The 16,553-nt window shown below is 39.0% G+C and overlaps 1 protein-coding gene across 1 annotated transcript in view; it reads left to right on the top strand.

Annotated features, from left to right (window-relative positions):
- Window positions 1–16,553, top strand: part of ankrd13c (ankyrin repeat domain 13C) — a 94,300-nt gene that overhangs the window by 38,138 nt on the left and 39,609 nt on the right. The window contains exons 3-4 of the mRNA XM_078218456.1: window positions 10,099–10,203; window positions 11,881–11,966. Of these exons, the coding sequence (XP_078074582.1) occupies window positions 10,099–10,203; window positions 11,881–11,966 (191 nt within the window). The remainder of the gene's footprint in view (window positions 1–10,098; window positions 10,204–11,880; window positions 11,967–16,553) is intronic.

Here is a 16,553-nt window from a genome sequence, read left to right as displayed (position 1 = left end):
CCGTATAACCCAGATTCCATCACCTGTCCCTTTCCCTTCAGACATTTATTTTTTATCTTTTCTTAATTCTCTTAATTTTTCATATGCGACGGTTAGGGTATTTTGAATAATTATTGCACTTTCATTTTTCATACTAATGTTAATGAACTTTGCCTTTAACTTGATAAGTCTGGTATTATAAACTAATAATTTTGATGTTCATTGAAGAAACCTGGGCATTGAGTGTTCATTGAGATTCACAGATAAAGCACAAGTTTGGCATATAGCTGGCTATAAAAATCATTTAAATATATGCTGTGACCCATGGAATAGTGGAACTAGAAACAGACTATGTACTCCTCCCATCCTCCAACAGAAGGGAGTGTTTGGCAAAGAAGCCGGTTCATCCTGACTTAATCTGAGTTTGTTTATTTGGTTTGCCCTAAAAAGAGGTCAACATATTGCCTCTGCAATGGACAGGAAGTCATCTCAACTATTTAGCTGTATTTCCTTTAAAGTAAATTGAAAGTCACCCCACCAATGCTTCCTTTCATCTGCATTTTTTTTTTGCTGCGCCCTCTCCTTTTGTTCTGACACAATTTTTAAATAATTGTTCATCTTTTACTTTTCCAATTCTGATGATTGGTTACACCCAGAATCTTGGCTTCTCTTTTCTTTCTACAGATGCTGATTTCACTTGCTGTATACCTCCAGCCTTTCTATTTTTCTCAGAAGGACTTATCTCTGAGGTAGAAATGGGTATTTTTTAATTTTGCATTTTGGACGAGCCCTATTAAGACCAAGATGCATGGTCTACATTGATGCTTCTGTGATGTAAAATCCTTTGGATCCTCCTTCATGTACTACGTTGCAGTGCACTTTCTATCTTCTCCCCTGTGCCTGTCTACACTCTTTCTTCACCTTTTAATGAAGTGGTGACAGATCACGCAGCAGTTTATTCACTTTGTCTTTTCCCAAAGAATAATGGGAGACAAGTTTCAAAAATCCTTTTTTTTGCAGGGACACTGGATTTTAAAATTGCCATGCTAAAGCACCAGTTTTCAAGCACTGCATATATTTTGCAACTTGCGCAGTGCTCATAATCATGGTTAATTATGCTGTCTCCCTCTTTTGGCCTTGCTTCACCATATTTTCCTGGATAAATATGAACATACATTTACTTGCCATCATTTTACAGATTATTTCCAAGAAGGCTGTTGAGCACTTCTCAACAAAATGTTATTGAGTATCATTGATCTGCAATGTTGTTCATATAAGTACGTGAAGTATGATGTGATCTGTCATATAGTTTGAGGGAAGTGTGATATATCCCATTTGGAATTAGTATTGATCAACTTAAAACAAAAACATTGGTTTGATTTTGGCATAGTTCCTTATTACAAATTTCATTACTTAGAATTTTTAAAATATGTTTTTGCACTACATAGTCTTTCAATAAACAATTGGCAGATTTTCTTTTGCATTATATATTTTATTGATGGAAGCTAAGTGTTGGGCAGACCAAAGGAACATTTCAATAATAAGCAATTCATGTATAAAATAATCTTTTCCCTGGAGCGCGCACTAAAGACTTGAGCATAAAGTTTTTATGCACATGTGAGTATAGAAAGTTGTTTTAAAAGCATTCATAATTTTAACACAGAAGAAATGCTTCAGTCCTATCTGACTTGCAGTTAATTTGCACCCTTCTTGGATGCTAATTTTTACATCCACTTCTTGCTTCCTTGTAATTTTACTACTTTCCCCACATGAACCTTAAGTATCCAGTATCATCTTGAATGTATTAACTGCCACTAGTGGCAGAACATTCCACCTCACTTGGCAATGCATTCCAGGCCCCCGCACATCTCCGTTGAACCTTTCCCCCCTTCTTCTCTCCCCCCCCCCCCCCCCCCCCCCCCGGCCTTATCTTGAACTTGTGCCCCCTTGTAATTGTCATTTCTGTCCTGGGAAAAACTGTTCACCCTATCTATACTCATAATTTTATAAACTTCTATCAGGTTGCCCCTCAGCCTCTGTCCTTCCAGGGAGAACAATCCCAGTTTATTCAATCTCTCCTCATAACTAATGCGCTTCATACCAGGCAACATCCTGGTTAAACCATTTTTGTACTCTCTCCAAAGCCGCCACGTCCTTCTGGTAGTTATCTCATTATTTTGAACACCGCTATCAAACCCTCATCAATTGTCTTAGTTCAAGAGAGCACAACCTTGTTATCTTTTCTGTTTTCTATATGTGATTTAAAAAAAAATAAACAATCCTTCTGAACTCGGGTAATTTAAAAATTGGGAATGGACCTTTCAGCCCCTCAAGCCTGTTCTACTCAGTATAGCTTTATTTATCCATATTCTTTGCTGCCCAAACCTAATTTTTAAAAAAACACAATCTCCATCTTGAAGATTTCATTGAACCCAACATCCATAGCCTTTTAGGGAAAGAATTCTGCATTCCCACTGACCACTGTTTAAAATATTCTCTTCTGAACAGTCTTACTGTAATTTTAAAACTGTTCCCTTTTCCGGATTCCTCCACTAGAGAAATTGAATTCTATGTATGTACTCTATTTAATCCATTTATCATTTCAAACACTTTGATAATCCCTCAACCTTCCAAACCCAAGTTTATGCAACCTGTTCTTGTGACTTGACCCTTTCAAGTAAATATAAATTGTGTACATCCCTTACTAGGTGTAGTGCCCAAAACTGAATGTAACATTCATGAAGGGTTCTGATTATGGCCCTGTACTGTGGGGATACTGTACCTTTAAGAAATATATTTCGGTCATGTTTCTTGTGCAGGATCTGTCTTAGCAGTTTATTTTATTATCAGTGCTGTTTTGTCTGTACCTGACATCCTTTTGTTACTGCAGCAGCATAATTGCTACAATGTTTGTTTTAATTGGGACTAATGCAGGCTTCTGTTATTATAGTGTTTTCCCCTGTTTCTTTGCGGAGTCGGGTTTCATTAGGTTGATTGACAAGTGAGGTCCGATGATACAAAGATAGGTGGAGGGGCAGGTAGTATTGAGGAGGTGGGGAGGCTGCAGAAAGATTTAGACAGTTTAGGAGAGTGGTCCAAGAAGTGGCTGATGAAATTCAACGTGGGCAAGTGCGAGGTCGTACACTTTGGAAAAAAGAATAGAGGCATGGACTATTTTCTAAACGGTGACAAAATTCATAATGCTAAAGTGCAAAGGGACTTGGGAGTCCTAGTCCAGGATTCTCTAAAGGTAAACTTGCAGGTTGAGTCCGTAATTAAGAAAGCAAATGTAATGTTGTCATTTATCTCAAGAGGCTTGGAATACAAAAGCAGGGATGTACTTCTGAGGCTTTATAAAGCACTGGTTAGGCCCCATTTGGAGTACTGTGAGCAATTTTGGGCCCCACACCTCAGGAAGGACATACTGGCACTGGAGCGGGTCCAGCGGAGATTCACACGGATGATCCCAGGAATGGTAGGCCTGACATACGATGAACGTCTGAGGATCGTGGGATTATATTCATTGGAGTTTAGGAGGTTGAGGGGAGATCTGATAGAAACTTACAAGATAATGAACGGCTTAGATAGGATGGACGTAGGGAAGTTGTTTCCATTAACAGGGGAGACTAGGACGCGGGGGCACAGCCTTAGAATAAAAGGGAGTCACTTTAGAACAGAGATGAGGAGAAATTTCTTCAGCCAGAGAGTGGTGGGTCTGTGGAATTCATTGCCACAGAGGGCTGTGGAGGCCGAGACGTTGAGCGTCTTCAAGACAGAAATTGATAAATTCTTGATTTCTCGAGGAATTAAGGGCTATGGGGAGAGAGCGGGTAAATGGAGTTGAAATCAACCATGATTGAATGGTGGAGTGGACTCGATGGGCCGAATGGCCTTACTTCCGCTCCTATGTCTTATGGTCTTATGGTCACGTGACTGGGTGAAACTAGGATTGCACAGAAAAATCAAGTCAGTTGCTGCTTGGAAACTGCAGAGTGAAGAAGGCCTTTCTCTCTCTGAAGACTGGGATCCGCCAGAGACTAAGTTTATTACTCTGAGATTCTGCTGTTTGAGGATATATCCTTCTCTGGTATCTGCTTCATAAGACTCAGAAGTCAGGTGTCCTTCTGTTACCCAAAATTGGGCTTGGGCAGCACAGAATATGGATAAATAAAGCTATACTGAGTAGTAGAACAGGCTTGAGGGGCTGAAAGGTCCATTCCCAATTTTTAAATTACCCGAGTTCGAAAGGATTGTTTTTTTAAAATCGCGTATAGAAAACAGAAAAGATAACAAGGCTGTGCTCTCTTGAACTGAGACAATTGATGAGGGTTTGATAGGGATGTTCAAAATAATAAAGTGATAACTCCCAGAAGGACGTGGCGGCTTTGGAGAGAGTACAAAAATGGTTTAACCAGGATGTTGCCTGGCATGAAGGGCATTAGCTATGAGGAGAGATTGAATAAATTGGTATTGTTCTCCCTGGAAGGACGGAGGCTGAGGGGTTAAAAGGCTGGAAATCTGGCATCCACGTGAGCATATCCTTTTGCTGCTAATTGGTTCTGAAATATGATTTGTCTGAGGATACAGCTTACCTTGGAACTATAGAGATGGATAGCTGTTAAGAATTGTGCTTTGTCATGTTTATGTATTTTACTTGGTAAAAGTTATGCTAATTCTTTTGTTATGCTATGTGTTCTTAAACTTTGCCTTAATAAAAGCTTCTGAATGGGTCATTGGATCATACATTGTGCGAAACATCTTATGCTCACCCTAATGCCAAAATCAAAGAAAAAAGTTAGGGTCTAGGCTGACTTCATAATATACCTTGGAGTTTCTTACCTGGTCTCTAACAGTACAGCTGAAGCATAACTTTTCTCCCATTTGTATTCCAAAAATAAAGGCCAATATTCTATTAGCTGCCTTATACCTGCACACTGGATTTTAGTGATCTGTGCCTGTGCACCCAAATCTTTGTTCTTTGGCTTCTTGACAACAAGAAAATGTTCTAATTTGTTTGTCTTGTCTCCAATGTGCATGACCTCATACCTGTTCATATCAACTTCCATTTAATCTGTCTCTCCCTTTTTTTGTAACTTCCTGATGTGCTTACAGAACTTGTGCCTCCTAACTTTATTTTATGCCAGTTTCGTTTGATGTGGAAAACTTCTGTGACCTCATCACCTTATCCAGTATTTGCCAGGGTGTAATGTTTTATTGATGCCAAATTTGTATGAAGTATAAAGGCTAATCTTTCTCAATACTTTAGTTGAGAAAATCTGTGAACAGCCAGATATTCCAGTTCATTTCCTGGACTGTACTGTGCTACGTTAACTGATCTGACAATATAGGTCCTGTAGTTAATTTTGACCTTCGTAGACAAGATAGGGGTTTAGCAGCCAGAGATCCGGTTTCTGATGGTTATCCAGTTGCCTCTGCTGGACAATGTTTTAATGAGGACATCTGTTGGGAATGAAGTCCAGGCTTGGGTGCCAAATGTTTAACCAGCTATGTGAACTCGCCAGAATGATGCATGAGGAATGGTCACTTAGGTGAGGTAAGGAGGGCAATCAGCATTGGCCTGTGCCCCAAGAGTTGACGTTTCAGGAAAATAAACAAATTAATTATTATTGCTTTCTAATCAACTTCCATACGTTTCTTCTTCACATGTTGATGCTTTTATGAGATGAGCAATTGCCAATGGTTTAGCTTCAAGAAACAAACTAGATGAAATTTTTAAAGAAATTTCAAATTAATTCTTTTGAATATAAGGAAGGAATTAAATTGCATTTCCCAAAACGAAATACCATCTTGATGTTAGGTCATGAAAATAATAGCTGTGACCTGGGTCTAGCCAAAATATCCAGAATTCCCCTTTCCCATACTCCTGGTTGCACATGGGTGCACATTTAAAACCTGTATACACATCACTAGATTCCTAAGAATGAATGAGACAAAACATATTTTTCATCCAAATCCCAGAAATATTCAGAACATTTGTGACCCCTTTGAGAATGTGGTTGTTGCTACTTAAACAGCCATAGTTATTCTGGGCGACATTGGAGTCTGTTAATCAGACCCAGAGAGCACTATATGCAGTGGGAATGGTACCAAGTTAGGTTAACAGGTTTTGGCTCTCGCTAATATTATCCCCGTCACAGCTTGCAGTGTATTTGGGATCCAGAATATTCGAAAAGTTTCTTGGACTAAGGAAAATGAGAGCTAAAGGATAGAGGAATGCCTGAGAGTTGTAAATAGGTGCAGGTGCTAGTTAGATATAGCCATCATTATTGGATTGTGGATCTTGAAAAACCTTTTGACCCACAGTTCAAAACAACACCCTCATGCTGCACTAATAAGGCCTAAAAATTCCAGTTTTGTTTAGAACAGCAGGATATTTAGCTTGTACCTTTTTTGTCATTTTCAACATTGTACTTTCTGTGGTTCCTCCTGTAGTATTCTTGTGCAATTGTTTTGCACAGAAGCTGACATTAAATGTGAAATTATCAATACTGTAGAAATTCCTCAGGTCTCCCTTCACCTCCACCGCCATGGGTCTTCGAAAGTAATAATGACCAGTTGAAATACTCTTGTCATCTGTTTTATACAGCTTCTGAAATTGCTTTTACCAATGGAAATAGTTTGAGGATGCATTTTGATAGCATTAAAAGGCTATCTGATCATTGTCCTTACAGAATCGACCTCATGACTTATATTTAATTGCTTTAACCCTATTAATTTTAAATAACTGAAGGAATGAGCAGCAGAACTGTCTGCAATTTATTAGTCATGCTTCTCAGTTTTTATATAAAATTGCAAAATTTTATATAAAAGCGGCACGGTAGCAGCACTGCTGCTTCACAGTTCCAGGGACTCTGGTTCGATTCCTGGCTTGGGTCACTGTCTGTGTGGAGTTTGCACATTCTCCCTGTGTCTGCGTGGGTTTCCTCCGGGTGCTCTGGTTTCCTCCCACAGTCCAAAGATGTGCGGGTTAGGTTGATTGGCCATGCTAAATTGCCCCTTAGTGTCCCGAAATGCGTAGCTTAGGGGTATTAGCGGGTAAATATGTAGGGATACGGGGTTAGGGCCTGGGTGGGATTGTGGTCGGTGCAGACTCGATGGGCTGAATGGCCTCTGTCTGCACTGTAGGGTTTCTATGATTCTATGATCTACAGATTAAAACCAGGTCTTGAAAGCTATCTAATCCGTCTATATTTGTACTCCATATGAGCTTCCTGCATGTGTCAATGTTTACGAAATTGTAGTTACTGCCGAGCACTGCCCCTCCCAAAATCTATTTTCTTTGTTTTGGTTACTGGAAAACTGCTTGGCATTATATCCCAAGATCAAAACCGTCAGTGCAGACTACATCACTTTTAACAGAATACAACGGCTTAATTTTGTGTGCAATAGAATTACTGATTTTTGTGCTTTTAATAAATGCATTATATTACCATCTTCTGTTAGTGTTTCAAAATCTTCATTTGTAAATGTATGAAATGGAAGAGCCGTGAAAATTTTAGTCTAAAAATTGATAATCTTTTGCCCAAGTGATGGCACAAAAGTAAATTCTGAGATTATTTTGAATTTTCTGAATTTGCTGCACTATTGGCCTCTTGTGTATAATAGTTTCTGGTTTTCGATTTAGCTGCTAATTGTAAAATTGTGTTTATGTACTTGCCATTTAATAAGTTCAGTTTAAACTTTTGCTGTAAATGTATTTTCAGCTGCATGGCAATGAAGTATATATGTACAAGAGCAAACTTTATTTGGTTCTAAATTTGAAAGGTTGTAAGTACCTGATATGCAAGACGAATAGGCTTCAGCTTCAAATTGGTATGGTTCAAATTTGTTTTTATAGTTGGTTGGTGCATAAATCAAACTGACCAGTTGTCATTTAATTCGTACCAAAATATTTTTGGAATCTTGGAGAATTCCCTCATTAAATACAGTCTAATTCTGCTGACGCTGAACCATTCTGTAACACACTCAGGCCTGTGGGGTTAGCAACGGTCTGCCTGTATAAATCTGAAGCCAAATTGGGCCATTGATGGAAACTTTAAAAAGTAAGCATCGGCAACCAAACACAGACCAGCAAAGTGAGTTACATTTTTTGAAGTTATATAAGCAACTAATTTTGGCACCTTGGCTCCATTACAAGAAGGGGCTTTGTGGGTTTGAAGGATTAAGTATTAATCAGTAGACAATTGCACAGTTTGTGCATGTTCTGGCCGTTGCTTAATTCCTTCACTTCCAATCTAGATTGTACTCATTCTCCATTTATCATCTTTGTTAGGTGGTTGGGTGTTTGACTCTGACTACTCTTGCCACTCCAGGACTCTAGCGCATAGCCTGGGATAATTCTCCACTGCAATACTGAGTATTGTATTGTTGAAGGTTCCACCTTTCAGATGAGATTTTAGATCAAGATTCTGTCTTCTGCTTGGGTGTAGCCAAAGTGGCATCACAGAGTGCAGAGAAGTTCTGTGTCCAAGCCAAAACTAGTTCTAAACCAACACCACTAAAACCGATGAACTAATTATGCATCTCGCCCTTGTTTGTGAGACTATGCTTTGTGTAAATTTCATCCAGATAGCAGCGATTCCGTATCAACCGTGCATAATTAGTAATAAAATTCATTGGGATGTCTGAAAACTTGAAAGATACTTAAGTGCAAGTTCCATTTTTCATTGTTTTGAATATATTACAATTGAAATGAAACGAGTCCTTTTTTTAAATGTACAGAAGAGAGACATTCTAAATAAGTGCGTTCAAAAACTAAGGTGTTTAAAACTTGCGGACATTGCATAATATAAATGTAATTTTTTATAAAAGATACTTGTTTAAGGAAATTTCATATGAAGAATAAAACACGTATAGCTAAATTTTTCTGTATTGTGGCTTTAGAGAATGGTTTGCTCATAAAAATGTATCTAATAAAGCTGATCCACTTGTACCTGATCGTAGTCTTACGTATTCATAGTCTGAAATTCCCTGTATTTTGTGTGGCAATAGAAGTGATCAGGGAGGTAATAGAGAACGTTTTAAAAAAAAATTGCAATTGTACCAAGACTAAAAGCAAAATGTTAAATATGCATTTGATTCATGTCCTTTTTTGCTTCAGTGTTATGGTTTGCGTAATTGTTGTTTTTACTGATTCGGTTCTCCAATCTCATGCTTGAAAGTATGCAAGGTAAAAACAGACTGGTCGTGGTTTCATGTTGGAGCTTGAAATCTTGCCTCACTAAACAGCAATTCAAGTTGGTTGATCTTGTTCTGTTTACTTCATCATTAGGCTGTACCTTTTAAAGGAAATGGCACATTTAAACATGATTCCATTTTACTAGTAAAATAGTGCATTGTGAGATTTTATATAGTATAAAGTTCAGGTTTTTCTTTTGAACAGTTTATCCTTGGACTTACTGTGAGTCATGCCATGGGAGCTCTTCTGCAATATTAACAAAAATGCCAAGAAATTCAGTCACCTTTCCTGCGATTTTTATTTATTTTGCTTTGCACTTAGAAGAAAGCATCTTCAAAGAGTGGGGTGTGGTGTGGAATATCATTCCACCTTGCCCATGAAAATGTTCTTTGAGAGTGCGGAGAAGTCCATGTTGCCCAAGCACTCAACTGTGAGGCCATCACTACCTAGTCTAGGCCATACGGACATAATTCCGATTTCCTGATCCAAGTGTAATGAAGCCAATTATGCTATGTACGTTTATTTGCACCCCAACTGAGAGTTAACTTGGAGATTTAAATCTAAACCTTTCCTCGTCTGACAGTTTTGTACTGCCTTTGCTAACTAAACATTTGATTGACATTCCCAGCTTGAATGCTAATTCTCATTTTCTTTAACTCCTATGTTTTTATTGCTTTCACCAAAGACGCTCACTGATACTTCAAAGTTGCTAAGTAATGACGAAGCATTTATTACTCATTTAAACAAGCTGGATGAATAAAATCCACTTGCTGGTGATTCATATTATATTAACTGAATATAACAAAACAGCTGTTAAATTCTTACCATTTGAAGTGAAGTTGGAGCTGGTTATTCAAAATGTATTGTGCATTATAGCTCTCTGATTCAACTCACTGTACCTGTACATTTTTTGATTGCAGAGTGTGCCCATTTACTTCTAGCTCACAACGCTGTAGTAAAGGTGAAAAATGCTCAGGGATGGAGCCCGCTGGCAGAAGCCATCAGCTATGGAGACCGACAAATGAGTAAGGCAATCCACTTTTGTTTCAATTTAAATTTGGAGTAAACCAAGTTGCATTATTATTGTACATTTTGTCCACACTTGAAACCTTAGAAAAGTTACAACACAGAAGGACACTGGGCCCATAGCCCTTCAGTTAAGACGCTGCTCCCTATATCATTTTGAGACAGCTTTGATGTAGTCAATCTGCTGAAAGAGTAATCTTTTGGAGAGAATTTATTGATTTACTGTTCTGACAATCTATAGAGGGTATGTTGATGTCAACTCAATTTGCCCGCTTTCTGAAGTAGTCAGTGTAATTGTGCAGTTACCAGTCCATTTACCAATGAAAGCCACTGACTTACAGTGCACTGAGTAAACCGTATCCTGCTCAGCAATCTTCATCCTTCATTTCTCACTGCTGTACCCACAGAAAATGATTTGTGTCAAACAATTGCAGTCACCTAAAGAGGATTGTGTTTAGCTGCCGGATGAACCAGAGTAGTTATGCCAGATTCTATATTCGCTATTAAGAAGCCATTATCCAGTTTATTTGATAAGTTATCACTATTATAGTGAGTTGGCACTTTAGATGCAAGTTTATTTTGGGCTGAACATTCGACTATTCTTTGGGGAAGTTTGTAGTCACTGTAAAACAGCTACAGCACAGCTTGCCAAACTGGTCCACAATTCACAATGTGGAGATGCTGGCGTTGGACTGGGGTAAACACAGTAAGAAGTCTCTTATAACCAGGTTAAAGTCCAACAGGTTTATTTGGGAGCACACGTCACTAGCTTTCGGAGCACTGCCCCTTCATCAGGGGCTAGTGGCTTGTGCTACCAAATAAACCTGTTGGACTTTAACCTGGTGTTGTAAGACTTCTTCCCACAATTCACAAACAGTTAGTCAAGGGATTTTGATCCGGCACAACAGGCGCAACAACTTTATCAATTTCACTATCTTATGTAGCAGTTGGCAGCCATCAGTGACTGATAGGAATTAAATCATTTATTTGTACTCCACTGATGTTTAACTGACTGAAATAGTCAGTTCTTAACATGGTTTGAGCATGTAATTGGTACGTGGAGTTTGGCAAATGGTGGTTGTATGAGATGGTGTAAATCAGGCTTGTCCAATAGACAGCCCACAGTCCAGAGTCGTGGCCTCTATTCACCTGCTAAGCATTGTTAGAGATACAAAAGACTTTGATTTGAAAGATGCTATAAAACTGCTCATCAAATCACAAGCTGGTTTCTAACTTATATGTATATGTTCAAATGTGGCTCACTCTCAATCACATGGTCCTCATTCACCCTCACAACCAGCACTTACACTCATGCGCACACATACTCGCTCTCACAGGCATGCATTCTCTGGTATGTGCACTCTCATTTATTGCCTTGACTTTATTTTTTTGTACGGTGTTTCTTTCACACCTCAGCTTTTTTAAAAAATTCACATTTAATGTGCTGAATATTACCGACTGAAATTTGCATATTGACCTATTAAGTCAGAAGAAAATTATGTGCCTCTCCACTCCATGTGAAAAGGTTGGACAAGCCTGGTGTAAATTGGGGTACTGTATCAATTCTCTTCCCTGCAACATTACAAAGTTACAACAGAAGAAACTGAACAAAGTTTCAGGGAAGTTTAATTTTGATTAATCAAGCTGCTGTAATTTATTTTGTGCATTGTGTTTAGTCACAGCTTTGTTGCGAAAACTTAAGCAGCAATCAAGGGAAAATGTAGAAGAAAAACGACCTCGATTACTAAAAGCTCTGAAAGAGGTAAGCTTGAAATTTGAGCTTTTTTTAAGCCAAAATATTTTTGCAGTATTAATCTTATAATATATTGCTTGAACTGAGGGATCAGTTAACTTTGCTCAGTCTTTGGAAATGACAATTCTTGAAATATGGTTCAAATTTTTGAGATAAAATGGAAACTTAAATATTGGCTTGGGTATTTGTGCTTGATTCCACATTGAACTCCAGAGCTTGGTATTGCCTTGGGGAGGAGTAACCAAAGATAACTTCCCCACAGGGAGGAAGGGAGAGAAGATGAAGGGTGTTATCCTACCCTACTCTTGCATACCCCAGTGGTTCATCTTGCATCATGATTTGCAGTCGATAGGAATGTGATGCAGTGACATCATTGAAGAAATGCTTGTAAAAGTCACCTAACATTTTTTCAGTTTTTCCTCTTGTGCATAGTTCATTGTCTACTTTGCCTTTCAACATCATTTGTTCACAAATGAAAACTTCATTATCCTGAGCACTGGAACTTTTGGAAATTTTAAAGCCTAAATGTTTTCTTGGGTACTGCACAAACATTGGTTTTATATTTTTCCAGCTGTTTAAAAGATACCTATAAACTGTATAGTTGATTTTGTTCTGTTACTAGAATTGTGAACTCCCCACAAATTCTTTTTAAACAGTGATTACCTGTGTAACAAGAATTTCTTCCAGTTTCCTTCTCAATGCCAAACCATCTAGCTAATGTGTCACCCCCACACAACTGGATTACACTTGCCAGAAATTCAGTCGTAATACCTAACCCATCAATTGATGATACAATGTTCTTTATCTCAGGCATGGCACCAAGTGAATGTTTAAACTTAAAATACAGCCTGAAATCTTCCACAGCTGCCTGAGGAAAGTAAGGAAGCATTGAGACTCTGTCACTTTTTTTTCTTGACACATCTCTCTCATGTCCTGTATTTAATACTTAGTATTTTTAATAGTACATCAACCAGGTTTTAAAAATTATTGAGAATGGTTCGACAATATAATAGTTTAAATCCATACTACATGATATGCTAAATCAGTGCAAGTTTGCACTTAAATTTTGAAATCGCTGTCATGATTCAGTTAGGGACCTTAACATTAAAAAAAAATCCAACTAAAAGGTTGCACCACACTTTTCTTTTTAAACAAAAGTAGACTTTATTGTACATGTAAAGAAAAAATGAACCAAACAAGCATCGCTAGTTTACCACCACAGATTATAATGCTACAAAACTCATTTCTACTTTACCCTCCCCAGCCTAAGAGTTTCCTTATCCTAGAAAATCCTAATGGTTCATTCACTCTTCCTGAGATTAACTCAAAAGGTATACTCTTTAATTTTCCTTAGTATTCCAGCTAATTCTCAAGATTCACTTTTCATGGGGACCCTTCCATTATTGGCTAAACGACCCTCCAATCATCTTTTTTTTAAAAAACTCCTGACACTGGACTCTTAAGCTCCTTATTCTGGCTTTGAACTTGTACAGACAGTCTTTTTCCACTGCTTCTGTGCAGCTCTTGCCAAGCTAACTATTTGAACAGACTGCTTTCTGCCACAGGGCTCTGAGAACCACTGTAGATCTCTTCCACGAGCTGAAAACTAGTGAAGCCTGTCCAGCTGCTTTTCCGTCTTGAAATCCAAATAAAACTGCCTGTGTGACGCACACACCACACACAGTTTGTACTCTGTGCAATGCAAAGAACATCAAGAATAAACATCTAGAATAAATCTGTTATTGTTACTTTGAGGCCATATATGCAAACCATGTTCTTTTCTTTCTGTTATAACCCCTAACATAGTTAGGACATAGATAGAAAATGTGGCAATGAGTCAGGATTTTGTTTCGTTGAAAACATCTGGAAAAGAATGGCTCAATCAAGCAGATGCAGCATTGATTCATGAAGGGAAAGTCATGTTTGACTAATTTACTGGAATTTTTTGAGGATATAACGAGTGCGGTTGACAGAGGGGAACCGGTGGATGTGGTGTATTTAGATTTCCAGAAGGCATTCGATAAGGTGCCTCACAAAAGGTTGCTGCATAAGATAAAGGTACATGGATTTGGGGGTAAAGTGTTAGTGTGGATTGAGGATTGGCTATCTAACAAAGCAGAGAGTTGGAATAAATGGGTGCTTTTCTGGTTGGCAGTTGGTGACTAGTGGCGTGCCGCAGGGATCGGTGCTGGGGCCTCAACTATTTACCATATACGTAGACGATCTGGAGGAGAGGACCGAGTGTAGGGTAACAAAGTTTGCGGATGACACAAAGATGAGTGGGAAAGCAAATTGCGTGGAGGACACAGAGTCTGCAGAGAGATTTGGATAGGCTAAGTGAGTGGGCAAGGATCTGGCAGATGGAGTATAACATTGGTAAGTGAGAGGTTATCCACTTTGGAAGGAATAATAGTAAAATGGACTATTATTTAAACGGTGAAAAATTACAACATGCTACTGTGCAGAGGGACCTGGGGGTCCTTGTGCATGAATCACAAAAACTCCGTTTGCAGGTGCAGCAGGTAATCAAGAAGGCAAATGGAATGTTGGCCTTTATCGCGAGAGGGATGGAGTATAAAAGCAGAGAGATCATGCTGCAACTGTACAGGGTACTGGTGAGGCCGCACCTAGAGTACTGTGTACAATTTTGGTCCCCTTATTTAAGAAAGGATATTTTAGCTTTGGAGGGGGTACAGAGAAGGTTCACCAGGTTGATTCTGGAGATGAGGGGGTTAGCTTATGAGGAGAGATTGAGTAGACTGGGCCTGTACTCATTGGAGTTTAGAAGGTTGAGGGGGGACCTTATAGAGACATATAAGATAATGAAGGGGCTAGACAGGGTAGAAGCAGTGAGGTTATTTCCACTTACAATGGAAACAAGAACTAGGGGGCATAGCCTCAAAATACGGGGGAGTCAATTTAGAACAGAGTTGAGGAGGAACTTCTTCCAGAGGGTAGTGAATCTTTGGAATTCTCTGCCCAATGAAGCAGTAGAGGCTACCTCGTTAAATGTGTTTAAGTCACAGATAGATTTTTAACCATTTAAGGGAATTAATGGTTATGGGGAGCGGGTGGGTAAGTGGAACTGAACCCACTATCAGATCAGCCATGATCTTATTGAATGGCGGAGCAGGCTTGAGGGGCTAGCTGGCCTACCCTGCTCCTATTTCTCATGTTCTTATGTTCTTATCAAGAAATGATTCTAAGCAGAAGACAAAAGAATTGTGGGTTCTCACACTTTGAATATTGGAAGACTGGGGTAAAGCAGCAACAGGATTAAAGATGAAGTGTCAGCACAGGAAGACATGTAAGAAAAAAGCTCTGGTTTTAAAGGAGAAAGAAGGGTGAGATTCCAGTATCTGGCATATTTTTAAAAAAAGAATGCTTTGCTGTACAGCTGGGGTTATTTTTGGCGGAGGGGGAAGAAAACAGTCAGTGATCTCTGGAGTATAAAAAAGGGAGTACTGGGAAGGCAGTACTCCCAAAGCCACTGATCATTGCTGAACAGCTCAGGTTCCATGAAGAAATCAAGCAGAAGGCGAAAGTATTGCTTAGTTTGTGACAACCTTAATGAGACTACGTCAAGACTGGGTGGCATGGTGGCACAGTGGTTAGCACTGGTGCCTCACAGCATCAGGGGCCTGTGTTTAATTCCTGGCTTTGGTGACTGTGCAGAGTTTGCACGTTCTCCACGTGTCTGCGTGGGTTTCCTCCCACAGTCAGAAAGTCGTGCTTTTGGTGCGCTGGCCATGCTAAATTCTCCCTCAACGTACCCGAACAGGTGCCGGAGTGTGGCGACTGTGGGATTTTCACAGTAACTTCATTGCAGTGTTAATGTAAGCCTACTTGTGACTAATAAATAAACAAAAACTTTAAAACAATATTGTGAGTTTGGCCACTCATTAGAAGATGCAAGATCGTCTAGTTTGTGGTCTCAAATGAGACTATCCAAAGAAGATTGCTTACTGAACATGCTTTGACTTTAAAGACAGCAGTAGAAATTAGTGTCGATGGAACTGGCTGCTAAAGAGACTTCAGAATTTGGTGCAGTAATGAAGATCCACAAGTTGGGAACTACCCATAAGAAGTCAAAACAGCAACAAGCACGTCACAAATGGACCATTCGGCAAGTGAATGCTGGAGCCAGGATAGTCAATGCAAGATTATGGCCAAATGGGTCATATCAAAACGTATTTCGCAAGATCAGCTTCCCCTGAGAATCTGGTTACCTTTTAGAAAAACAACTAGTTGCATTCTGCAAAGAATTTACAACATGTAAGAAAATAATTGACTGTGAAGAAGAGAATGTCCAGAAATATGAAGAGCTCCAAATGACGTCTTATCCATACAGGGTGAAACGCATAGATTCTGGATGATTCTGAAGTTAAGTGGATTACCTATTAGAATGGAGGTTGATACGAGTGCTATATCTTTAATTCCTGAGACTACATACCAACAAAAACTGAAGCATCTTCTTTTAAAACCAGCTGATGTGATTTTTAAGGACATACAGAAGAGACCATGCCATTAAAAGATTACATCATAGTCAACATAGGATTGAGTGGACAAACAGCAGAGTTGCCACTCTGTGATCTA

The sequence above is a fragment of the Mustelus asterias genome, chromosome 8, assembly GCF_964213995.1.
Source record: "Mustelus asterias chromosome 8, sMusAst1.hap1.1, whole genome shotgun sequence".
NCBI lineage: Eukaryota > Metazoa > Chordata > Chondrichthyes > Carcharhiniformes > Triakidae > Mustelus > Mustelus asterias.
The sequence above is the reverse complement of the archived record's forward strand: the minus strand, read 5'-3'. Positions and strand labels throughout refer to the sequence as shown.